The sequence below is a fragment of the Sinohyriopsis cumingii genome, chromosome 5 (assembly GCF_028554795.1).
Source record: "Sinohyriopsis cumingii isolate HCF-2022 chromosome 5, ASM2855479v2, whole genome shotgun sequence".
Taxonomy (NCBI): domain Eukaryota; kingdom Metazoa; phylum Mollusca; class Bivalvia; order Unionida; family Unionidae; genus Sinohyriopsis; species Sinohyriopsis cumingii.
In genome coordinates, this window is record NC_142965.1 from 137802382 (window position 1) to 137829585 (window position 27204).

General features: G+C 35.8%; 1 protein-coding gene across 2 annotated transcripts; it reads left to right on the forward strand.

Annotated features, from left to right (window-relative positions):
- Positions 1 to 1167: 1167 nt before the first annotated feature.
- LOC149800336 (uncharacterized) lies at positions 1168 to 26074 on the forward strand. Of its 2 annotated transcripts, XM_089959933.1 has the most exons (8): positions 1168 to 1321; positions 8489 to 8595; positions 11457 to 11518; positions 14717 to 14818; positions 21890 to 22091; positions 23104 to 23193; positions 24290 to 24394; positions 24919 to 26074. In XM_089959933.1, exons 2-8 carry the CDS (start codon positions 8515 to 8517, stop codon positions 25774 to 25776), a joined length of 1500 nt encoding a protein of 499 aa, XP_089816059.1. In that variant the 5' UTR covers positions 1168 to 1321; positions 8489 to 8514; the 3' UTR covers positions 25777 to 26074. The 2 variants fall into 2 exon arrangements, with proteins under 2 accessions (XP_089816059.1, XP_089816060.1); XM_089959934.1 differs by lacking the exon at positions 8489 to 8595 and having other exon boundaries at positions 1206 to 1321.
- The last annotated feature ends 1130 nt before the right edge of the window (positions 26075 to 27204 follow it).

The following is a 27204-nucleotide window of genomic DNA, read 5'->3' on the forward strand; positions in this document are numbered from 1 at the left end:
CTCGTTTGTATTTCTTTGCATTTCGGTACATGATAAAACAAAACCATATATTAAAATTAGAATTTGTTTTTTTATTCATTAATTCAGAGGTCAGTTTGATTCTTTGTCTGTCTGTCTGTCTCACTCATACTAACAACAGCAACTAGCGATCTGTAGCAGTTTATTTTCAATGTTTAATGAATCATACTTTTTCTTTCTCAATACATTTTAAATCTTTTTTTGGACTGTACTCAGATTTTCTTTATTTAATTTTTATCATAGGTACTTTCTTTGAATGATACTGATATCTAAACATTATTGTATCAAGGTCAGTACCAGACGTCATCACTCTTAGACAGTTGATTATTCAAAACTGGTGTCAGAAAAGGGTTACTATCAATTTTCGGCGTCAGATTTATGACGTGAACAGCGTTCTAAGTTTTGATCAACATTTTGGTTTAGTCGAAACAAGATGTAGTTCATCAAATGAGGGAATTTTTTTTTGGCGTATAAGGAAGTGGTGAATAATTTTACGTCGCTACGGTCAACACCGCTGGATAGTGACCAATAGTAACACTGTTAAATAATGGAAATATTTATAAAGTGTATGATAAGGATAAAGACTGCATGATTATGAGAATGTAATGTTAATGGAGAACACACACACACACATACATACATACATACATACATACATACATACATACACACACACACACATACATACATACACACACACAGACATACATTCATAAATACATACATGCATACATACATACATACACACACACAGACATACATTCATAAATACATATATATATATATATATATATATATATATATATATATATATATATATATATATATATATATATATATATATAGTCAACGTGTAGTGTTAAAAAATCATTGGACGCACGTTTAAACACACCATCGTAGTATAAGTTTTAGTTCAAGTCTGAAGAGAGAGAGAGAGAGAGAGAGAGAGAGAGAGAGAGAGATTTGGGGAGCAGGATGGAATGGATCAATTCATTTCCAACATTACTATTAGTGAAAATTAAGGTAGGTGGACGGGTGAAAGACTTCTTCTTCGCATGCATATCGATTGGAGATAGGTTGAGCTATATTGTTATGTTTTTGAAATAATCCTTGTTAAGACATGGCAAGTGACACGTGAGTTCTCTTCATACGACTGCCTAGTTGAGATATTACTGTCAATAGTTACCCGCTAGTGCATAACGAACAGCATACCTGATTACTACCTGTACGAGTAAGGACAGCTGCTTTTGTTACACTCATGGAGCCTACGATTACGCTTTTATAATGGAGTCAGAAGTGTACTGTAAGTATAATACACGCCATTTGTGTGTTTAATTTTAAACTCTGCACGTGTACACGTTTTTATTATATATAATTTGGCATGCCACATTTGATACAACTATGCAGGTAACACTTACAAATATCAATATGCTATTAGTTCTTGCTCATGGTACGAAACAAAACACAGTACCCCCCACCCATCCCCGTTTATTGTGGAAAGAAATGTATGTACTTCTTGACATGCATGTGCACGTTAGCAGCCGTCGCTTAACTATGGTGTAGAAAGAGGGTCAAAACTGCCAGTACCGTTGCAAAGGAATAAGAAATGTCAGTAGTTTTGCTGTTGTAACAGCATCCATATACTCTTGAAATATTATTGTTTTCAGCTGTATCAGTATTCACGTACACTGCAGTCGTATTGTTTACTGCAGCAACAGTATTCACGTACACTGCAATCGTATTGTTTACTGCAGCAACAGTATTCACGTACGTTTGCAATATTATAGAGTATGCATATGTTGTTGCAAAAGGACAGAATACTGTTACAACGTTACATAAATATTGTTGAAAGGACACTAGTTGCAATAGCAAATACTTTAATGCCGCTGTAAGACAAATTGAATACCTTTACAATGGTACCGGTTGGTTTGGTTCTTTTCGTACAATGTACTTAACAGCTAATTTATAGGTATGTCAATTCGCCGCCAGAAATCTGAAACCTTTGATTAGGGAAAAGAATATAAAACCGTATATATCGTTTTAATATGTTTTTAATTCCAGCTATATACCACCGGCTGGGAGACGAATGTTCTCCATTTCCAATATTCGAATAAGTTACTAAGCACAGTTTTGAAATGACAATATGAAACCGTTGAGCAATGACATGTTCAGCCACAGTCGGTTTGGTACTTGGTACATGAAACATTTACACACTCAATAGTCATACCATGTATTCATTCAGAGCTTGACAAATATTTTCCCTTGCAATTGTGCCAATTTAAAATAAAATTGTATATGAACCATCGCAAATATAATTCTAATAATTTGAGACAATATACCCCATCCCCGAAAACAAGAAAAAAGAACAAACAAATGAACACAATCCAAAGAAAGTCAAGACTAGGGAGAGTGTTATGGCGATAAGAAGGCGTTGCTGCCTCGGTTCATGCGATTCTTCAATTAGTGGGATATATTACAAAATTATCGACCACTATATACAGAAGTTGCATATGTATATACTCATATCGTATGGAGATGATATCATCAGAAATTCATGAAGCATATCTTTCAAAATACAGAAACTCAAGACACGATTCCTATTACGTGATCTTTCTTAATAAATAGAATAAACGTATTTTACCAAAACGTGGACCTATACGAGCCCGTTCGTTCTTGTGAGCGTGCATTAATACAGTAATGGCTTGCACAGTTGTTAAGTAACTCCTCGTACAGGTTACAATGTCGACTCTATATCTGTATTTCTTTTACAATCAGAGGAGTTAAGTATATGTTTTGTATATGTATAAAAGCAATATAATACCCCACGGGGACAATAAGATGGAGGGTGGATTCTAGCTTGAGTGCGCGCAATTACGGGGGTGGGGGTAGGGATGAGTGGTCAAATGAAGCAACGTCGGTGTTTGGGAAAATCTGCGAGAAATTAACCCTTAGAAACGATTATGTTGCTCAAACCCTTCGGGAGGAGACGAATTCAGGGTTGCTTGGTATTCACACCCTGCACTAAATTTTCGGAAGAAATGTAGTCCAGCATTTCAGTTTTAAAGTTTACTTCATTGTTATTAAATTATGCAAATGAACGGGACAAAACTAAAATACGCTGATTTGAAAACAAAAATCTTTAACATAGCAAAGCACAAAACGGTACACAAAATAGCGAGATAATAATTTCATACAAAAAGGTTTATGTAAGTCACGTAACATTCAGGCAAAAACGACAATGGATGAAAGAAGTGGTACGTTTGTGGGCATTTGGGCAAAATATCACCATTCACCCCCTTTCCCCATCCCCGTCATTACCATCTTCCTCTGCCTCTGACACATGACGCACTTTTCCTATATGCAACCCATGTGACTCAGGCATGTTTAGTAACCACGCAACCCACGTAAGTGGTGAGTCATGGGACGGAGGGCAGTGACGCCTGTCCGTGCTATCAAGGGTTCAATGGACCAAATTCCCGGGCATTCATACTACTCTACTTGCAATGGCAAAGTGTGTTGTACTCAGATATGCTAGCCTACGGTAGCGATCAATACAAAAACATCAATGAATGAATGTACTGTCTGTATAATATTAACAAAAAGCTCTCTGTTGATTTATCCCACAGCAGTACAACACAGTGCGATATAGCTAATTATGGCTTTGTAATTGACAAAATGAAAGGAAAATATAATATTGAAAATATGCGTGGCGTTTATAATATACAAATACTGAGAATTGACTAACATAATGATTCCCAAACCATGCTAAAGAATTTATGGATGTTAAAAACAGTGCCTTAAAGCTGTCAAACGAATGGAATGTTAAATACGTGACAGATAAATTGTGATAGTTGTATCGTTTGAATGCATAATACAGGTTCATAAAAGAAGCGCAGAACATGTTGTTCCTATTCTCTGAAACAAAATCTAGAACTCATTGATAAGCTGGTAAATTTGGCAATGACCTTAGAAATGGAACAAATAAACTTAGATTTTTTAGCCAAATAAAACTAAACAAAATTTCGGCATATCGTGTTTGGTTTGCAGCGATAAGTTAAAGAATAAAATCCGAACTCGATTTGATTTACAGAACAATATACCACGATGTAAAACATAGGCAGTGCGATTATATGAGAAAATGTTTAGACGATCTCATCAATGACAAAGTGGATGAAATTGACGAGTGGAGGTTTAAAATTATTTGGTAATTGCGACAGTCGCCTGACAAAATTAAAAATTATGTTGTTGTCGTGTTCGATAATGGCTTATCTGCTGTTACTGGGGCGGACTCGACTCTGAAAGACGTTTTACTCCATACCGCAAAATGATTTGCTGTCGATACTATGAGATATGCTTATTTATTTATTTGGCAAGGGTTGATTTACATCTTCGTGTTCGCCATGGTGAGTGCGAGTTGGAGTGCTTCTAACAACATAGAGCAGAAAATGTAACAGTGTTTCCGCAAGTTAGATAAATGATCGCATGTCTGTAAATAAGTAGCCACATGTCATTGAGACGCAACAAATGAAAAACTGTCTGCCTTGGAAAGAAAATACGAACCCTGCGGCAGAACATGTCATTATGAATATTGTAGAACACATACGCAAATATTACGTGAATGATTAGGGGCACGACCATGTCTGAAATGTGGCATCGGAGTCAAATCAAGTAATCAGCTTTGCCAGCCTTGTGGATCTGTTTGTGAAACTATTAAGCGAGCAGAAGCAAATCAAAACCACAAACACATGTGACTGCACAAGCACAAGAAAATACCACAGCAAGATAAATACATGAAATAATAACTAGGATTAAAGCTATCAGAGTTTCTGATCCTGGCAAAATACCCAAAATAAAAGAAGCCATCGACACAATATCTCAATTAGAAAATCCTTTACCCTCCCCTTAGCATATACATACCTCAGTGCCACAGCTAAAACAGCTTCCAAGGCATGATGGAATATACATACCAAATCGTATGAGGAAACTAGACACACTTGAAATATTGAGACCCATATTTGTAGGCAATCCTCAACTATCACCAAGACCACCGATTACTACAACAATAACAACAACAACAACAATAACGACAACAACAACCGTTAAACAACTAAGACGACTTGCAAATGAACATAATATCCGGATACCAAGAGGCGCTAGAAAATCAGAGTTCCTTGCGGTATTAGACACGTTTGAGCAAAGCCGTCTTCGTGCAGAGGATGGAAGAAAACAAAACGTCGTCTCGCATTTTCTATCGCAACTGAAGCGGTTGAGTATGTTCATGCAAAAACACGACAATCATAAATACCAGAATTCAAATTTCAGAAACTTAGTGGCGAGTTGGAAAATCACGTGGTCATTACCCCCCCCCCCCCGGAAAGACGATCGACAACTGCTGAAAAATCTGATTCCTGGAATTGTAACAGTGTTATAGCACTTTGGCTACGCAGGAGTAAAAGCAGACAATGTTCTTAGCGCGCAATTGGGTATGCCGCTTAGTCGTGACAGGACTGACTTAAAACCACCACTACGTGTTTTCATAGCGGTGTACGCACAATTCTTAATTGCAAAAAATACAGAGTATTTAAACGATTCTTCGAATCATTAGAGAAATACACCAGTACAGGATCGGGATGGACTCTCGAAACATGTGCAGAGCTTGAGACTCACCATATTACTCATTTCGTGGATCCAGTTATATACCAGTGCCAGACTTGGTCCCGCCAAGGTCAGTTATCAACGTGAAGAATTTTGACAACGTATGTTTTGAATGGGCAATTTTGTTCGCATTATATCCGGCTGATGATCACATAGATATGCCTCGAAAATATCAGCAATATTTGAGCGAACTCACCTTTGGTGATACCGAATGTCCTGTGCATGTGACTAAGGCCACTCTAAAAAATTTGAAACATTTAACCCAGTTATCGCTGTTTTTATCCACTGGCATAATCGCCACATAGACAGCATGGACAAACACAGATTGATTTATTACTTCTGAGTGAAATGAAAAATCAGAACAGGAATCGCACTACCTGTAGATAAAAAACAACAAAATCTTGCTCGATTACTTTACCGTCACAACATGCATCGCAGCAAGAAATATCCATGCAGACTTTGCATGCATGTATTCCGTACCCAACAAATGCTCACCCGTTTTGACTTTTACTGTGGTGGGATTAGCGAAAGCCACAGAGAATAATCATGCCACAATCAAGTAGAAACCTTAATAATTTTCTGCAGTGCAACGAAATATGAAAATCCCGTATAATCTACTTGGATTTTGAACGGCGGAAACGTATTGAAACAACAGAGGTAAATGCGTCTGATGTCGATCGAACAGGGCAAGTCACTGAATAAATTCCACGCTGAATCTGTTACATAGCACTGCTACGTGATGGAAAGACAGACCAACTGGTCCATTTTTTTATTAAAAAAGCAACAATTTTTATGTAGAGAATTGGTTATCAATCGAAAACACATTAGCCGGCAGTGTTTGTAGTGTTTGCTACCACAGGCGTGCCTGTCTGAATGCAACACATTCTGCCATTGCAAGTAGAGTAGCATGAATGCCCGGGCTTTTGGTCCCACTGGAGTCGAATGGACCCTTGGGAGCACTGACGGACGTCTCTGCCCTCTGTGCCATGACTCACCACATACCTGGGTTGCATGGTTACTAAACATGCATGAATCGTGTGGGTCGCATATGGGTAAAGTAAGTCATGGGACAGAGGAAGAGACAGATGGCAGTGACCGGCGAGGGGGAGGGAACCAGTGACCCAAGCACCCACAACTATACTATTCAAGTGCATTTTGTTCGTGATATATGCATTCTCAAAACATCCTAGGGCTAAAAAGGTGAAAATGAAAATCGGTGACGAGATATACGATGTCTGAAAGAAAGTATCCAGGAGAAACTTGTCAATAGAAGAGTTAACGATGACTTGGAAAAGGAATGTATCGAATACTTGTCTGTTTACTAAGACAAAAGAACGTCAGTCAAAATGAAACCAGATTTAATTGATGGTTACAATATCACCCATCATGTATCAATGCATATTACTCCTGTTGAAGCAGAACAAAGGGACGGAACAGTTTGTATTTCATACAAATAGAAAAATTTGGAACTTCTACATTTTTAAAAGGCAAATCAGTCAGATATTCAAACATCCTAATTTATAAAAGGGCTACATTGCTGTGCGGAGGAAACATTTATTTTCAGAGAAGTGATTTTTGGCTGATCCAGTTGATATAAAACTGGAAGAGGTAAATTAAATAATGCTTTGATCCAGTTTGACGCAAATATCATTCATGAGTGGCATGAATTAAATTTTCTCAGGCAAGTCTAGGGATGAGCCAAAATCAAATTCTAGAAAATCCTAGCAAACAACAGTACATTTACTTGTACTTCCGTTGGTGTAGTCTGGTAATTGTAATACGTTTAATAGTATAGCTGGGTCGATGCTTTTGTTTTTTCAGATTTCATTTGTGTATGATTAGACGTTATTTTAAAATGTAAAGAAAAATGACTGGTCCGGCACAGTACATTCTCCACCCTGCACAATACTGCATCCTCTTTTAACGTAAAACATAAGGTTTATTTAGTATCACGCTTTGCATGGTCTCGCTATTGTATTCGAGCAAATGTTTTACCTATTGTATTGAAGAAAAATCAAAGATAATCATCTATAAATACATTTTGCTGACAGACTTTAGAAATTAAAATCTTTGCCAACAATTATTCATTTCATATCATCACCGTGACATTTTCGGATCATATCCTTTACACATTAACTTAGGCAGATAAAATTTCCTTAAAGTGTAAGAAATGTTCTTTAACGTTATATATATTTTATTTATTTTTTGTGCTTATAGTGTGCCCACGATTGCAAGTTTTAAATTTTATCTACAATTGGAGGCTGCAATAAATAGAATGTTAACATGTTATTTCAGTATCTAACACGTTCTCGAACCAGTCTTGTTTAGGTGGAATGATTCTCATCTTGGTCAAGTGAAAATGTGTATGAATAGAGATTTGATAAGCAGATAATAATTCCCGTTTAAAGTCAGTATGTGGGAATCAAATTGTGTCAGTTTCCAATTATGTTCAAATATTTATTTATCAATTTATCAAAGATTTATTTAAAATATTAACTGGAATTACTAACGTGCTCATTAGCTTTTGGATTCATACACACAACTTTGATTTATTGTGAACCCCTTCAATCCATTCTGGATATCATCGTTGTCGTATAGCATAATATTAAATATTTTGAATTCATTCGCAACATATTTTTGGACTTTGTACGGGACAATAATGTCAGTGTCACTTCAAGTTTCAAATTTTATCGTATAGAAATGAAACGCTTGTTAAAGGTACTTAAAATGGTTTGTTTCAATTCTTTGTTACTTAATTCAAGACTTAGAGTCATAAAAACACTCATAATGATATTTTTCCTTTCTTTCTTTAAAGAGAGTGATATCAATCCGCCTGTCAAGATGGGTAAAGTCTATAGCCGGTGGATCAAAAATACTGTTGCTAATGACTGTAGAGAACAGTATACCCCGAGAGTCACTAGTGTAAGACTTACATACTCCTTTGACCTTTTGTCAGTAGAACTAACGTCAAACCTACGCCAAGAAGATCCTTCCGAAAAAGTGTATATATTTTTCTCTTAATATAGATGACCGCTAAATAAATATTTATGAATACACTGTTGTGATCTAAGGGGTGGAGCGGGCCCTAGAAACGGAATTCTTACACGACTGTATCGTCGAGCTTCTGAAAGGATCACTACTATACGAATTTTCAAAATTTTAACTTTACTTTCTTTCTATTTCTGTTAGATTCAAAGTGTTGAAAATATTGAAATTAGCCACGTGTTCGATCTAAAACGGCTGAACATCGTATTTAAAGGAGGTCAAACTTCGACGTACTTAGGGTTTTTCTTATCTAAAAACGGAGCTTGTCGACAAGAATGGTCACGTGACAGATCGAATCTGTAATCTCTTGCGCAAGTGGTAGAGGTGTATGTTTATACTTTCAGATTAATTTATATCATAATAAAAGAGCATCTATTGCCTCCTCCCATGGGATGAAAGCATTTAAATACATGGTAATTTATTATACTGGGACTAAAACGGCTTTAATATGCAGTTTTAGAGCAGTGGATAAGGAAATACATTTCTCGTGTAATTATATCAGGGGGTCAGTTGAAAGTGGTACCGATTGGAAGTTTACGTCATCACATCTCTCTCTTTCTCTCCCTCTCTCTCTCTATCTCGTACTCTCTCTCTCTCTCTCTATCTCGTACTCTCTCTCTCTCTCTCTCTATCTCGTACTCTCTCTATCTCGTACTCTCTCTCTCTCTATCTCGTACTCTCACTCTCTCTCTCTCGTACTCTCTCTCTCTCTCTTTCGTACTCTCTCTCTCTCTCGTACTCTCTCTCTATCTCGTACTCTCTCTCTCTATCTCGTACTCTCTCTATCTCGTACTCTCTCTCTCTATCTCGTACGCTCTCTCTCTATCTCGTACTCTCTCTCTCTCTATCTCGTACTCTCACTCTCTCTCTCTCGTACTCTCTCTCTCTCTCTTTCGTACTCTCTCTCTCTCTCGTACTCTCTCTCTATCTCGTACTCTCTCTCTCTATCTCGTACTCTCTCTATCTCGTACTCTCTCTCTCTATCTCGTACGCTCTCTCTCTTCTCGTACTCTCTCTCTCTCTATCTCGTACTTTCTCTCTCTATCTCGTACTCTCTCTCTCTCTCTATCTCGTACTCTCTCTCTCTATCTCGTACTCTCTCTCTATCTCGTACTTTCTCTCTCTCTCTCTATCTCGTACTCTATCTCTCTCTCTCATAAAATTAAAGAATGAAAATATGAGCCGTGTATCTGTTTATCTGCAAAGTAAAACTATTTATCCCACGTCCACCCTTAGCGAAAGTTTGATGGCAATAAGCGAAGATGTACACGAGTTTCATAGTGGACACAAATTATTTGAACAGGTTGCAACCATTGATTACTTTTCGTTAAAGAATTTAATTTTATTAGGGTTAATGAAACATACGTTAAAAGAATCAAGTATGACCTTGAAGATGACACAAACCAAAGAAAGTCAGATCTCAAACTACAAGCCCTTAAATCTTTAACAAACATTAGCCATTAACAGAAACTGGTCCCATCCCTAGAGCTATATGAAAATTCTAATGCCACTATGTATATCTATAGACCCCAGGGGATCTTATCCCAAAATCTCAAGTTTGTGTCTTTAATAGTGAAGGACATACTTTGCATTAGTAATGGAGGGACCGACAGACAGGCATAAAGACATAATCTCCACCTTTTTAAAATTTGCACGGGGATGACAGTCATCTGTACTGACGGATTTACACATAACACATCTCGTCTTCTGGAATCTTGGTCTTCATCACGCTAATGTTTACACAATATTATCAGCTTCTACGGTAACAGCAGCAGTTGCTCGAATATGAGTAGCATATTGCTATCCGCTATTTATAAACTCAAAACCGAAAATCTGAAATTTGATTTCGATTGCCTACGTAAACTATCTTATGGGACATAAATCGTGTGTTTACAAGGACTACAATTTCCTAAAGTTTTCTAGATTTTTCCTCATATTATGTAGTAATGCTTCTTTAACGGAAACTACTATAATCGAGCACATACCCAGGATAGTCTCGAGAAATTCCGATGCTAATAGTTACAGAAGAAGAGACAAATTTTAAATCGTAAACTTCAAGAATAATAATTTAGTTTCAGTTCAAAGAATTCTATGTGTATGTATGTATGTATGTATGTATGTATGTATGTATGTATGTATGTATGTATGTATGTATGTATGTATGGATGGATGGATGGATGGATGGATGGATGGATGGATGGATGGGTATGTATGTATGTATGTATGTATGTATGTATACATGTATGCATGTATGTATGTATGTATGTATGTATGTATGTATACATGTATGCATGTATGTATGGATGTATGGATGTATGTATGTATGTATGTATGTACGTATGCATGCATGTATGCATGTATGTATGTATGCATGCATGTATGTATGTATGTATGTATGTATGTATGTATGTATGTATGTATGAATGTATGTATGCATGTATGTATGTATGTATACATGTATGTATGTATGTATGTATGTATGCATGTATGTATGTATGTATGTATGTATGTATGTATGTATGAATGTATGTATGTATACATGCATGACATACATGTATCCATACGTACGTAACTTAACTGCGAACGTACGTACGTACGAAAGTACCTAAATACCTACTAACCTACATACGAACCTAACTATGTACCTGCCTACCTACCTACCTACCTACCTACCTACCTACATACATACATGCATACATACATACATATAACTTTTAAATGCCACTTTTTTTTAAAAGGATCCTGAATTGGGACGATGCAGTTTGCCTGATGGACATGCCTTGGAGAATATCTCATACAAGTAAGGATATCTGACTTTGTAGCTTAATATAAAAAATACTCTTATCGAAGACAGTAATTCCTCTCTTGACAAATATTATACAGATTTGGTTGTTTTCTTAAGAAAACTTGGCAATGATATGTTAGCATTCGTTTCACTGATGCCTATGACACACACACACACACACACACACACACACACACACACACACACACACAGTATATAAAGGAACTATATTTTACAATAATAAAGAAAATGTCCTTAAAGATCCAAAGGACTGTACAAATGACAAAGGGACAGACAAAAAATATAAAATGAAAATTGTTTTATATATTGCAGCAACAATATATATTAATGTAGGGATTATGTTTTGCTGCCTTTTTTGTCATATTTCGATGACGATGAGAAGGATGTTGATGGTGTTGTTGCTGTTTATTATGTTATAATCCACTGGTTGTTTTTTACAGAGTGATCATAATTCGTTATTCTTAACTCTTCTAATTATATTGCTAGATAAACCTCCTTGCTGGCCAAGTCAGACACGGAACTGCTTAGGATTTAACTTATTACTGGCATGGCGCCGATTTTTTTTTACTAACGTATCCTTGGCGTTAAAGTACATTTTTAGGAAAGTATTTCAGATATCATGATATGGAATATAACTGTATTATCTGTAACTTAGTACATCAACGAATAAGCCGGGACGAGAGCGGGGGAAGGGAGACTGACTACTGCGTCATTCTTAGCTTATATAAGAAGACAACATTTTGAAAACTGAAATGAATGTGAAAAACCCACTTCTCAGTTTATAAGATACGTTTTTGTTTTATAATAAGTGTTCTATCTACTAGGGATTCATCATTAGGTAAATAAAATAAAATAAAATGATGCACTGCAGCTATATATACATATTAGCATGATCAGTAAACAATCTCACACCTTCCGCCGTGAATATCAAGTCTCCTAGACTTGGTATCGCGAATATCATCCACCCCCTTACAAAAAATATTGATAGCACGTGTCCCAACATTTCTAATCTCCACAATTCAAACATTATAGTTTTCTATATACATGTATTAGAAACTCCTCAACTTTACAAGGAATAAACTGAATGTAAATATTTACTTTGGAACACTTACCAATGCAACAGCTTTCTACGTCACGAAAATGAAACTTAGTTTGAGTACCTTGGCTAGAAATATGCTAATATAAAGAACATTTTCCCATGTACATTAGCAAGCTTGAGTTGGGTCATGACAGACTATCACTGATAGTTATTGATTTGGTAAACGTTTCTGTGCAATTTGTATAAATTTACGCCAAGACCAGTTCACGGCCTTGCACACACACACACACACCTTTCTCTTCTTATTCTTGTTCCTGTTCTTCTTCATCCTCTTTTTCTTCGACCGCTCACGTGGCATAATGATTAGAGTGTCCGCCTGAGATGCGGGAGGTCGCGGGTTCGAAACCCCGACCGAGACATACCAAATACATACATTCAGCATTAAGAGCTAGGACTGGTCGACTTGTTGTCAGGATAATGTGACTGGGTAGACATCATGTTACATGTCTGCGGCATGACGCATCAGTGCTAGACATGACTATAAACTGTCATACTGCAGACACCGTAGCTACATGTCTGATATTTTTTAAAAGTTAGGTTAAAAATCCAAATCACATCCACACCCACACACCCACAGACACAGGCTTCTTCTTCTTCTTCTTTATTATTATTATTATTATTATTATTATTATTATTATTATTATTATTATTTCACAACCGTTGTCATTTGTTCTATATTTAGTTTTTCTAGAGATCTACCAGAATAGCTCATGGGATGGTTTATTCTCCGTAGTCCGTCCTTTCCTTAGCAAACGTTTTGATCTCGCTACTACCCCTAAACTAACTGGATTGTTTTAAAACTTCACATACACATTAATCTCATGTTCTAGTTAGTCCTAAATGAATATGGTGCCAATATGACGTCCAATATGCTTGCCATATTGAAAATAAATTCTGCTATCGCTACCTCTCCCAGAACGCATGGTCATGCTAACATAGGGTTTTCAATCAAAGACGTTGTATGATGTCCTCTTGGTCGTAAATGAAACTGATGCCGATCTGACGTCCAATGTGGTCTCCACAACATCCATCTTGAAGACATTGTCATCGCTACTCGTCCTACATGAAACGTTTAATTGACACGTGGATTTCACCATTAGACTTCTTATTATGCCAAAATAGCCCTTGATTAAAATGACATTAATCGGATGTCCAATATGGCTGCCGCAGCATCCATCTTGAAAATCTTGTTATTGATACTCCTACAGAATGGACGATCCTATCAACATGGAAATTTCACTGAAAATGATTATGTCTACTCGGTTCAGTATGAAAATAGGACAGTTCAACTATCCGATGCGACCGCCGCATGGACAGCTGAAACATTTACTCATTACCGTTTCTTCTGAAGTATTGGTTATATCAGCATGAGATTTTCACTAAAAGACTTATCTTGAATTCCTGTGTATTTTTGTTCCTTATTTGGGCCAGAGTGGTGGTGGCTGTGAACTGTTTTCTTTTCTTAACGTAAAGCAACCGACTATGACTAGTAGATCACAAAGATTTTGACTCGCATTATTGCTGTCCATGTGAACGTTATGTTCTGCGAAGGCCTGGTGTAATTGTCATTTCTTGGTTTTTGATGCCGACTCTGAGCCATTTGGTATTACTTCGAGTAGTCCCAATATAATTAGTGCAAGGTATCTCTTTCTTTTTAAGGTATTTGTACATTTTCTTGCATGGTCATTGTAGTTTGCTTATTTCCTATTTTCTTGTGTTTTAGAGATGAGCGATTACAAATAGAACAATGTGTATCGTACCTGTCAATGTTTCTGCAGACGATATTATCAATACTTCTATTATTATTACTATTATTGTTATTATTATTATTATTGTTGTTGTTGTTGTTGTTTTGATAGCTTCTTTCATAGGAAGTTACCATTTTGTAGAATAAATTAGTATTTCCTTTAATTATTATTAATATCATAAAATGTTCATTTCAAACTTGAGAGAAATATTAGATCCAGCTTTTATAAAATCACCGTAATGTCAATACATTTTTATGTGAGTCTCAAGCACTGACCAACACAGAGCAGTCACGAATATAAAGAAAAACTGAACAAAGAAAATTATAAGACGTTATTTTCTTTCAGCCTTCGTCAGCAACATAAACTTGAAAAACTGGAAAGAAAAGTACAGCATCTAGAAGAAACTATTGCCACACTTAAATTAGAAAAGCAATCTTTATTAGGCAGGTAAGTGCGCACAAACATAAAAGATTTTGATTTTGACAAAATTAATCATCATCATCATCATCATCATCATCATCATCTTATTATTATTATTATTATTATTATTATTATTATTTCAAGGTCATATTTTAGGAGTATAATGCACCTTCATATTCAGTCTTTAGAAAATACAATACTTAAAATTTGTATTAAAATCTAGAGAATGTTGCCAAAACTTCGTCATCAGTAGTAATGGAGAAGATACTGGGTCCAACGCGATTGTAGTTGGAATTAACATTACGCCAGTCATCTTGAAATAGGACCATATTGGCTCAAGAGCTTTATATCGGGGTACTCTATGGCGTGAATGGGAAATGTAATGTGAAAAATGTATATTGGTTAAATGTGATGAGACGGTGTGCGATCAAGGGGAAATGTATGTGTATGGTATTCGATAGATGGAAAATGTAATGTTAAAAATGTCCTTTGGGTAAATAACGTCACAACAGGGTCACGAAAAAGATAATGCATACAACTCTACGGCTACTGACCTACAAATAATATGCTGACCAGCATCCACATCTACTATACAGCATCTACATCTATTAACCAGCACCATACTTACTAACATAGGTGTAAGGATATCATATAAAATCAATTTGGTAAATATAATCCAAACGCTACCAAACAAAACTAAACGTCTCGATTATCCAATATATTTCCATACAACCCTAAAGTTTCTGTAGAAAAGAACTAAGAGTATAAGTTCTTGTAATGAAGATTAAATAATAGGAAAAGAAGTAGACAAAGCATCAAACACAAAACACATACCATTTGGCAATATTGGGGTATTATATATGTTACTGAGAGAACTGATTAACTCTGAAAAGGGCCGTAGTGGGCGGGGACAAAATATTTATAACCTGCCCCAAGCCTCTTTACTTCTCTTCTTCTTAAGTTACTACTATCCTTCGGTCTTTTCAGCAGGGCAGAGGGTGTGATGCGTCTGCTTTGCCAGCGTTGATTTTCCATGCATATGGATCTCTGGATCCTACAGCATGCTAGAAATATGCGTGGAGGGGTCGACGTTATTCCAGAGCCTGGTTTAACGTAATGGGCAAACACGCCTCTTTATATAGACTAGCCACGAATCGAAACTTAATTTGAGTTTCCACCAACCAGAGCGTTTCTACGATTCACAAGTGAAGAACAAGTAAAATATTGTATATATAGCTGAATTCAGTATCAAAATCTTATTATATTATGGAGCTCCTGTAGTGTATTGTTATACAAGGGGTAACAAATCTAACTAATGCAGCTGTGGCTAGCATTTTTGCACCAGTGGTATCTTATATTCCAGTGAATGACTCCAATTCGGATTTTTTTTCCTGTACTTTATCGTTCAGACATTTTTATGACACCCCATCTCCTCCTCTTTCTGCATTAATGCCATTACTTTACTATCAGAATAGTATGTATCTAAAATGAAACAAAATTAAAACACCTTTCTACAGGACCAAATAGAAAAAAGCGCAGAATGTTGAACAAACATGAAGACGAAAATAGAAATCAGCATGAGGTGAAAACAATGAAGTGTGAAGTGAGTGAAAACATAATTTGAGACACTTTTCACGGCTGATATGACATTCTGACTGAGATAAAACAACTGTAAGCAATGTATGAAACCTCTTTGGTTGCCCCTGAGAAAGAGACACACACCTCCAAGAATTCCAATCCTTCCAAGACATGACTACATGGACCACTAACGACACGACTGCAGCGACAGAAAAGGCCACCACCACACGATGAATTGGACGCATGTATGCTACATGCATAGAGCAATAAAAACAAAAAAGTTGTCGAGTCTACTTTTAATAATGTTCAGACTAATCTATCCTTCGCAGGGCCACCCATATCTCTTAGAAAAGAGAAACCACTTACTATTGGCAAATCGAAATTACTCATCTCCACTAGGCAACACACGTATTTGTGTGTGTTAGTGTGTGAGTCTCTATATTTTATGAATAATGACAATTATTATTAATAAAAACAACCTCACATTCCAAAACAATTAACGACATTCACACACTTTCGGTTTGACACATTATCGTGGATATGAACACGTTACATGTCAAAGAAATTATTTCACAACAGACGATTTCCTCCCTTCTTTATAAAATTGTCTTGCTTGTAATTTTGTTGCTGGAAGAATTGTTTTCTAAATATTTATCCTTTTATCTTCCTTTACCTTCCTTTATAGTGTCCCACACGGAATGGGTTTCAAGCTTCTGAACTCCCCCCACCCTTGCGTGTCTTCCTTCCTTTTCTTTAGACATTTTGGACGCTCCGAAGACCAAAACCTTTCTTTATTGATGATAACAGGTATATTTACGTTTGTCGCTGGACCTGATGTATCATTTCTTTGATGTTCATTGTCTTTGATGATTCTGACATTGTTTAGCCCAATGTTAATATCTTGGGCAGATATAACGATTATTTTCATTTTTGTCTCGAGACGTTTCGTTTTGAGTTTCCAGGTAATTCATGATTGGCAACAGGTATATTTAAATTATTTGCTGTAAATCATTAATTAAAAGGGCTATTTTATGTGTCTATTTATCTTCAGAGGTTGAAACTCTAAATAATAATGTCCTATCACGTAGGGGCTCGATATATAAGGAGAAAAGAGAGATACACTTGCCTAATCCAATGCATAATGTTTGACATCACGAAACAATCACACCTTTCCATAGATAAACCAGAAACAAAGCTACGATATTATGTATCACATAATATCATCATATACGTTCTGATATAATTTTACTTTAATGAGTTTGAGGAGGAATTGATTGATTCATATCCATCACCATCCTCTTCCTTCTTCCCAAGACCAAGATAATCTAGATCGGCCAGGAAATAAAATCATTCAGTTTCCAATAAGGATTATATTTGACATATAGGCCATTTAGAAAGTAACCTTAAGAATTTTTATTTGTTGTAGATTGACTCAACGAACACGTACAATGACACTTGGACAAACATGATCACGACTATTACTAAATAATAGTATTAACGCATGCCAATCCCGGATTGAATGAGTATGTCATGAAAACTCCTGGAGGGTGTTATTATAATGCTTGACATATCATCTACGTGTTTCAACTAATTTCAACAATATATTTGACAACATAATCGATAAAACCAAACACAGCAGACTGGTTCACAATTAACCACTTTATCGTTATCTCGAAACGAATATTTTTCCAACAGCAAAAGGTTTCCCAATACATTGTCTCCTAGTTTGTTTGCTACTCACGGAATTTAAAACAAAGGATGACCCTCACAATGTATGATTAAATGAGGGACAAAATGTAAAATTAGTGCGTATTTTAAAAATAATGGCTCGCTTACAATTAGACCTGTGGTTGAAGACATGCATTTGACGAATGGCATCAATGCACACCTGACATTGAATATAAGTAACACAGTTTTTGATAGTAACGAGCCAGACTTTACCAGCAACGTGTCGAAGTCTCCCCCAGACTGGCAACAACAGAAATCAAGTATCCCGTATGACGAGAGAAAACAAAAACATTTACTATTACATCTATACCCTATTGAACTTAACTTTGCCCAGAAAAATACTTATGATTTTGTTTGACATTGCTTGAAACCACGGGGTAATTGGAACCCATCAGTACGATGAGTATGCAGGCCGATGTTGTTTGTAGGAATTCGATTGCATTCCCGAACAAGGCATTTAGGAGTGATATTTCCACCCGTTGCAATCAGGACATTGAAAGTAATATCGTTTGCAGAATTTGGAAATGACCTTGAAATCACTTATCTCGGATCGTATATAATTATGACATGAAACAAGAAGTTTTAGACATGGATGATGATTAAGAACGAACAAAAACCACATCATCATTTCAAATGAGTGGGGGAGAAGATATTGAAAGAATCTGAAATAAACCAAAAGAAAACAAAACAAGAGAGAGTAACAAAAAACAAAAAGAAAAAAATTACAAACAACAAAAAAACAAATAAGATAAAAATACCCTCGAACACAAAGGTGTCATTAGGGCCAAATCAAGAGCAAGCATTGGTATCATGATTTGTTCTTTAGTTGGCTCAACTAATCAGGTTAGAGAACGTTGTATTGGTTGGTAAAATCAGTGTTCCTAATTGAGAGCAACACGATAGACGTAAGGAACTTGAAAGAATGGAACGCATCGAAGCTGTCTTGCAGCATGGTACCAATACAATCCATTGTTCGCCTCACTGACAAACCTCTTCTAAGAAATGTCTAGTGTAGAATCATTGCTTAGCATAACGTGTGAGAAGGAAATTAACACTTTGGAGCTTCAAGATTTACTCCTGACTCGCGCACTCCTTAGAGTACAGTAGTATGTGCTCAAGATGAAAGTCCACATCAAAATCCTAAAGACATTCGAGGCTATGTCACCAATACGGTCGACAGTCATGAAGTAACACACTGGGTGGCGAACTACATTCCAAGCGATCACAATGTTTAATGTTTTATTTCGTATCACATACCTCATATGAGAGACGATATCACAGACATTATGAGAATGAATTCCATTCAGTTCAACTACGTGAGATAACAAATATCAGATCTGATGGATTCTGGACAACATGGTGTGCATTTGTGTCATCAGCTAAGTCTACGAATCCGATGAAAACGTCTGCTGACTTGATTTGGAATGTTTATTTGCTAGAAGCCATGACATAATTTGAATGTACATCGGTCCCCATTCGTGGATATCTGTTTTCTTTAGATGAGAAACATATTGACTTTTAATGGGAAAATGAAACTGTCCCAGGTAATTGGAAACCAGTATTCATTACAGAATCTTGCCGACCTTGTTATTACATTCATGTTTATCTGTATATGAACATGAAAATTGTTCATGATTATGTATTTGTACTTTAATATTTTAAATGAAAATGTATTTTACGAAGAGAAGAGATCAGAGCAACCTTCACTCTAAATTTGTGTTTCCTTGTTCATGTTTCATTTAGCGGCGCTTATTTTTTAAACACAATGTTGATTGTGACAAAGCTTGTTGGTTGTTTAGCTTCTTGGATTAATCCATCATGTTCTTGTATCCTATTTTCATATATCTGTCTAGTTTTGTAACCTGGGTATGGATGAATTCTAACCTATATGACATTTTCTTTCATTTGACCCCTCTCTTTCTCTCTTTTCTATAGACTGTACTTAAACTCTTAAAGTCAGTCAATGAAACAGAAGAACAGTATGCAACGGCATTAATATCATCAGCCAGAGCGACCTCTGACCCCGCAAATTGAAAATGGAACGATGAAATTCGAGGCTCCGAATCGAAGACTTCAAGATGCCTTCTTGAGATGTAAAAAAAACCCTAAAGTCAGATTAGTTCGTGTTTGATAGCCCATCCGGGAGGTGCAGTTCTCGATATCTCAAAGACCGCACAAATATCTTTTCCAGAGCTTCTTAGAAATAGTCTTCCCCAATATTTCCAGATACCCTGTGTTGGATGCTTTATGTTTTGTTTATTTGTCTGTATTTTGTCTATTGTGTCATCTTCATAAGGCAACTTAACCCCCTACTTGTCTTTTGATGGGTGATAGTATATGACCGAATCATAACAACATGTGAGTGGCGTAAACATTCATACGCATTTCACCTTTCATTTCCACTTTGAGTATATTTAGTTACACGAGATGTAGGGTTGTACGAGTGTTACGTATATCTGATTTAATTCCAGAAGATCGGTTGACCTTAATCATTCTTTCGTAAACACCAGGCATGGGCTAGGATGCTGACCTTGATTCAGAATTAGTAAACAATGTTCTATTTTTGTTTTAAAATGACTGATTGTTGTCAAGGTCATGATGGGACTTTGGGTTTAAGATGTAAACAACTTTTTTTTATTTTTTATTTCTTAGAGAAAATGATTGGTTTTCGTCAGGGTCATTTCAGGTGTACGTGACATAAACACGATCACGTGACCCCCCTTTGATTTCACAATTCTGTTTTTTCCATAACTACGCATTTGTTAGTTTTAATAGAGATGTGTAGAGAAAGATTTCTCAGTTTTTGGCTTTTACACATTGTACCAAGTTGTTTTCTTTGTTGTAGCCATATTTTTTAAGTTAATTATCCTCAAATCATTTGGATTTCAAAAGGAGTAATTCTTTATTCTCTGGAAATATTTGAAGAGTGCTCATATAGAATGTTTGGAAAAACATTGATTACAAAGTTTATTCTGATTTCCAACACAGTGTTATTTACAGGGAACTGTAAACGACAACATTGTATAGGATACGGTTTACGTCATTGCCTTCCATCTTGGATTCTTCGTCGGGACTCGAACTTGAATTCAGTAGAACATTTTATTATTAGGATTTTTGCAATTTAATTCATGGATTATTCTTGGACTATTTTTTTTATTATTCTTGGATTATTTGTGGATTTGATTCTTGAAACCGTAAGTTCGTAATTTTTTAAATTATATTTTCAGAATTCTTCCAGGGAAATAAATTAGATGTTAAATTTTAAAAAGATTGTCGTTTTCACTCTTTCTGTGTTACTGTTTATTCGAGCCTAAACACGTAACACAAGTTTTAGTTTTGTTTATAAAGATTGCTGTGGTTGTAGTTTTATGGTCGTAGGGTTTTAGTTGTATTCATAGCCGTTTGAGTTTTATTTACCCCACCCACTTTACATCTTGTCATTGCACCTCTTTTAGTAAATGTAGGTGCTGGTTCGTAGACGTTGTTATTGGTTAGTAGGTCTTGGTGTCGGTGCGCAGATGTAGGCGCTGAACAGTAGATGTTAGTGCTTGTGTTGATCGGTAGGTGGGTAACGGGAGAAATCTACTGACTTTGGATGGGAGATATGCTCTAGCACATATCTCGCACAAATACCGCTTTGAACTTGAGCTATGCTCCTATCATCCTCAACGCTTGTTTTGAACTATTGTAATGTCATGCTATTGCATGTTTTGTACTATTGTAATGTCATGCTAATGCATGTTTTGTACTATTGTAATGCCATGCTAATGCATGTATTATTCCTTGGTCTAGATTTAGCGAAAACGCTTCGATGAAACTGAAGGATGGCAATCCCAACATTACGGATCTCAGTGATTGTAACAGACCCGAAAAGCTGGCAGAACACTTCTCAGAGCTATACGACAACCAGTGGACAGACAGTTATGAACTCCTGACAACCAAATTGAAGATGAAAGATAAAGACGCCATCTGTTCCTTATTAAACATTGTTCAGGTAAAATATGCACGGCTACCATTATGTTGGAAGAAATAAAGTTATTTTTCCCCCTTAAGTGTCAGTTAGATATGAAGGTACGTTAAATGTTGACGAAAAAGCGTTGTTAAATGGTTAATGTTAACTTTTGAACCTATTCTGATTAAATGTCAACGTTTGAAACTATTCTGATTATATGAAACGAAAATGAGGGGGAAATAGTTGATAACCAGGATAGATAGATAGATAGATAGATAGATAGATTCTTATAAGAAAACAAAACTTCATTATAATTGGATGATGCTGACATTCCGTTCTCTTTGTGCTCTTGCAGTTTGGGGATTTTGTAATTGTCCCCTGTTCAACAACATTAAAAATTAGTTTCTGTTGCTGTCCGCAGTATTAATCTAGTGTACGTATTTATTAATATTTGTCAACATATCAGCAAATTCGACATCCAAATTTTCCACAAATCTAAGTATGTACATATTTGACATTCTATCCTCTACTTCCAATATCAAAATTTTGATGGTTTGACATTGAAATCTCCAGTACCTAGTGTCAAATTGTTGCATATTTTAAATTTCAAAACATTATCACGTTTCTTATTTTCCAATATCCATGTATTTGGGTCATTAGAAACGTCAACATGCTATCTTCAGTAACTATTTACATATTTTAAAACAGGAGATCCTATTTTCAACCCCAAATACATGCAACTCTATATTTGACAAAAATATTTAGAAATTAGACATTTAAATCTATATGATATTTTCTGATAATCAAGGATTGGATATGTGAGTTTGAAATTCTAAATATCCTATATTAAATATTTGTATATTGGAGATTGAAATTTCTGAAGTTCATAAGTGATTGGCATACGTTATGTAACTATTTTGTGTTCGTCGAAAAGGTTAATGCGTAAGTTGAAATATAAAAAGGAACATGATTATATCTTCCGCATTTTACGCAGTTGTTTCCTTTATTGTTATGGATGATATGCTGTAAAGAGACTTTACTTGTTTTCTTGTAGCTGATACATGATACTTGTCTGTTCAAGTCAGACAGTTTAGAACAACAGATGCACACAACACTTGCATTGTATTTGGGTCAAGAATATGAGGTAAGCATAGTAATTAAGTTTAATTTAATATTAATGATATTCTTTGCTAAATCTATTTTTTAAAATCGAACTAAGTACAGTCAACTCTCATTACAACGATGCTTTTTAATGGTGTCCAGTGATAAATTGTATCTTTATAACGGAATCTTTACCTTCTGACCACGCCTGTGGCTATCGGGCAAGAAATATTCATATTTTATTCATATATTATTTTTAAGAACCATATTGTCATGATTTGGGATTTTACCTTCATCTGGTGTATGTTAGATAGTTGTTAAAAAAGAGTGACAGTATTATTTTATTTTTATTCAAATAGTTTTCAAAATGTCACCTGCGCAAAAATCAATGCATATATATATATATATATATATATATATATATATATATATATATATATATATATATATATACATATATATATATATATATATATATATATATATATATATATATATATATATATATATATATATATATATATATATATATATATATATATATATATATATATATGAATCTCCGCTTGACCTTCTCAACAAATTTCTGTTATTAGTAATAATGGCAGTGAAAGGTAATACATCGAAACAAATTTGTCTTAAACACAACGATCCATCTTCCTTTACTTATTCCTGTAGCATAAACGTCCGACAGATGATCAAACATGGATATCACAAAGGAAATTTTTACTTTGGCTGCTTCCATCACTTTAGGCTAGATTTCATCGAGTCAAGAACTTTGAAGGACTTGAAAGGCTAATAGTTTGTTCTGCGGATTTGTTTTTTTTTAAGTCGGCTGTTTGCGAAATTTTATAATGTTTTCTTTCGATCATTTTCTATCATCAAAGAACTGGTTGTATTGCATCGCCACGTTTAGCTAGTAACCAAGGTAGTTATATTCAGTCTATATGGGTCTACTTTCATATTTTGATATCGTTCAAATATCAATCTTTGCTTCATAAATTATCTTCTGTCTTAATATTTTTTTTATGTATGTGACTCTATTCAAGTATGTATATACAATAAGACATGTATAAATGGAATTCTGAATGGCTATATCGACAGTTTCAACTATACTATGAGTGCATTAATACTTTCAGAGCAAAGGAGATGAACATTATTGTGCTTTCAGGGAAAAGGTCATGTATACCATAAGGGACTTCAGGGGAAAGAATTACACTATGTCTATGAATGATGTGAAAAAGGTAAGTAAGATAAACACATAGTGAAACGTGTTAATTATTTAGTATGAACAACCCGGTAATTGGAAATGAGAAATGATTGCGTCATGAGTACCTATACCCTTAGAAACAGCATAGGTTAGTGAACACTATCATAATAGTATTAATCATAGTATGACATCTTCATATTAGCTTTAAAAATGGGTAGCCTCTAAATCTATCCTTAAAACACATATTACCATTTTCATCGTAAAGAACGATAATCCAACTACATCTCACGACTCTTCACCAAACGCATGCAAATATTTTAAATCAGTTCAGCATTGTTTTTTTCTTTATCATGAATGGACAAAACTAAAATTCAAAGTTCATTCACACACTCAGCATCCTTTTGGCTCACGGGCAGAATCCGAACTTATTCTTATCTACATATATACTAAACAGGACGTAATTTCAAGGATAGCCATGGTGCTAATTTATATTTTGAAAATATATCAATCAATCAATCACGATTTGCAATGATTAAACGATAATTCTTTTCTCTGTAGGATATCAAGGAAAGGTTAAGGGGAAATGTGGATGAAAAGATACGCCAACTCTGTAAGGAATACATATCAGAATGTTCTAGAGTGTGTTGGCTTATGTGCATAAAGAACCCACCCATGTATCTTACGTCGGAATCTGGTATTCCTTTTAATCAAGATATTTACCGCAGCTACACGGCAAATGGCCCTTACATAGCATATGTAGTGTGGCCAGTTTTGTACCTACACAAAGATGGACCACTCTTGAAGAAAGGTGTGGCTCAGGGTAAAAGGAAGAAACCAAAATCAGCAAAAACGGAAGATAACAATAGAGACCACGCAGAGGAGGATGCATCTTTAGCACTAATTGGTACATCAGTACGTAAAAGAAGAAATTCAGATCCTCTATCAGTGACGCATGCCAAAGTGCACGAAGTAGGCACAGGAAGATTAGCTTCAACATCACTAATGCTTAAGACACCGAATAAAACCGAAGAGTGTCCTACCGTGATTCCCGGATTTATTAAAGCTGATCAGACACTGAAGAAAGGTATGGCTCAGGGTAAAAGAAAGAAACCAACAATAAGAAAAGGGGAAGATAGCAATAAAGGCCACACAGAGGAGGTCGTATCTTTAACACCAAATAATACATCAGTGGATAAATCAGTCTCAAGCAATGGCGTGACATATAATGATAAAGAAGTCTCTACTATTCGGGTACGTAAAAGAAGGAATTCAGATCCTCTATCAGTGATGCATTCCAAAGTGCATGATGTAGACACAGGAAGATTAGCTTCAACATCACTAATGTTGAAGATACCTAATAAAACCGAAGAGTGTCCAACCGTGATTCCAGAACGTATTAAAGCTGATCAGACATAGAAGGTCTCCACGGTGTCTGCTGAAGCTTGTAACTTGTAAAATTTATTCCCCGTCTTTCATTTATTTTATGCGATCGAAAGTGAGATTCTTCGGTGGTATGAACAATTGGAACCTGGAGAATGCTGTCGATCGGCAACATATTGTACTGTCTTCATGTGTTTAGAAAAAAATATTTTTTGACTACTTGATACTTCAGACCCATACTCGAGTATCTGAATGCTTTACGAAATAATGATGTTGCCTAGTTTCTACACTGGTTGAGAAATTAAAACAGTTTTTAAAAATACAAAGCCATATATACTTGGCTTTATTTCCGTTTTTCATGTTAACACATGTTTCCTAATATCTAACCCAACCCTAATCAATTGATTATTTTATGTTTGCTTGGTTTGGTTTAAACTGCATTGTAACACATCATGCCCCCGAAATGAATTCAATGAGGAAGCCGACCTGAGTCGCCCTTGCTGGTACCGAACCAGTGACCCTCTGATTGCGAATCCGATGCTAATTCAACTGTACTAGAATGCCCCCATCCCCGGTCAGGATCAAATACTGACATATTTAGATAATTTTGCTGCAACTGTCCTGGTGTGTAAGGATTCTAGAATAATTGATCTTTAATATTGGAAAATTCATCATAAACGCTTGCATTATTTAAACACATTTCAAATGCAGGTATCTTCAATGCAGACAACTGCTCCTATAATTCAGTTCTGTAAATATCAACCTTTTCAAAATACGGCGATAGTAACACGAGATAATAAGGTTGGTACTCGAGAAAGGTGCCAACAGATGATGCAAGAGTAACGGCATGTAACAAAGTTGTCATTGACGTTACGCAGCGATGATGAATGGAGGAGCTTATCATGTGCATATAAGCAACAATAATAAAAGAAGGCCAAGACGAAATATAAATATGTCTATTAAGTATGAATACCATAAGTGTGTGTGTGTGTGTGTGTGTGTGTGTGTGTGTGTGTGTGTGATTAAGATTTTTAACGTAGCTTTAACAATGTTTCCGTCGTATCGCTACGATGTCTGCAATGTGGCTGTTTATAGTGATGTCTAGCACTCGGGCATCATGCCGCAGACATGTACCATGATGTCCCACCCAGTCACATTATCCTGACACCAGGCCGACCAGTCCTATCACTAACCTCTTAATGCTGAGCGAGGCAGCTGTTAGTACCATTTTTGTAAGTCTTCGGTATGACTCGGCTTGGGATCGAACCCACGACCTCCCGCTTCCGAGGCGGACGCTCTAAGCACTAGGCCACCGGAGCGGTAATATCATAATTGGAGAGTAGGGTATATTGATTCTGAGGTCAGTTTGAAAAATTAAAGTTTTATCTCTGAATACTTAATATCATTCTTCATTCGTTCTGAATATACTTTATAGTCACGCTATGCCAATACATAATATGTATC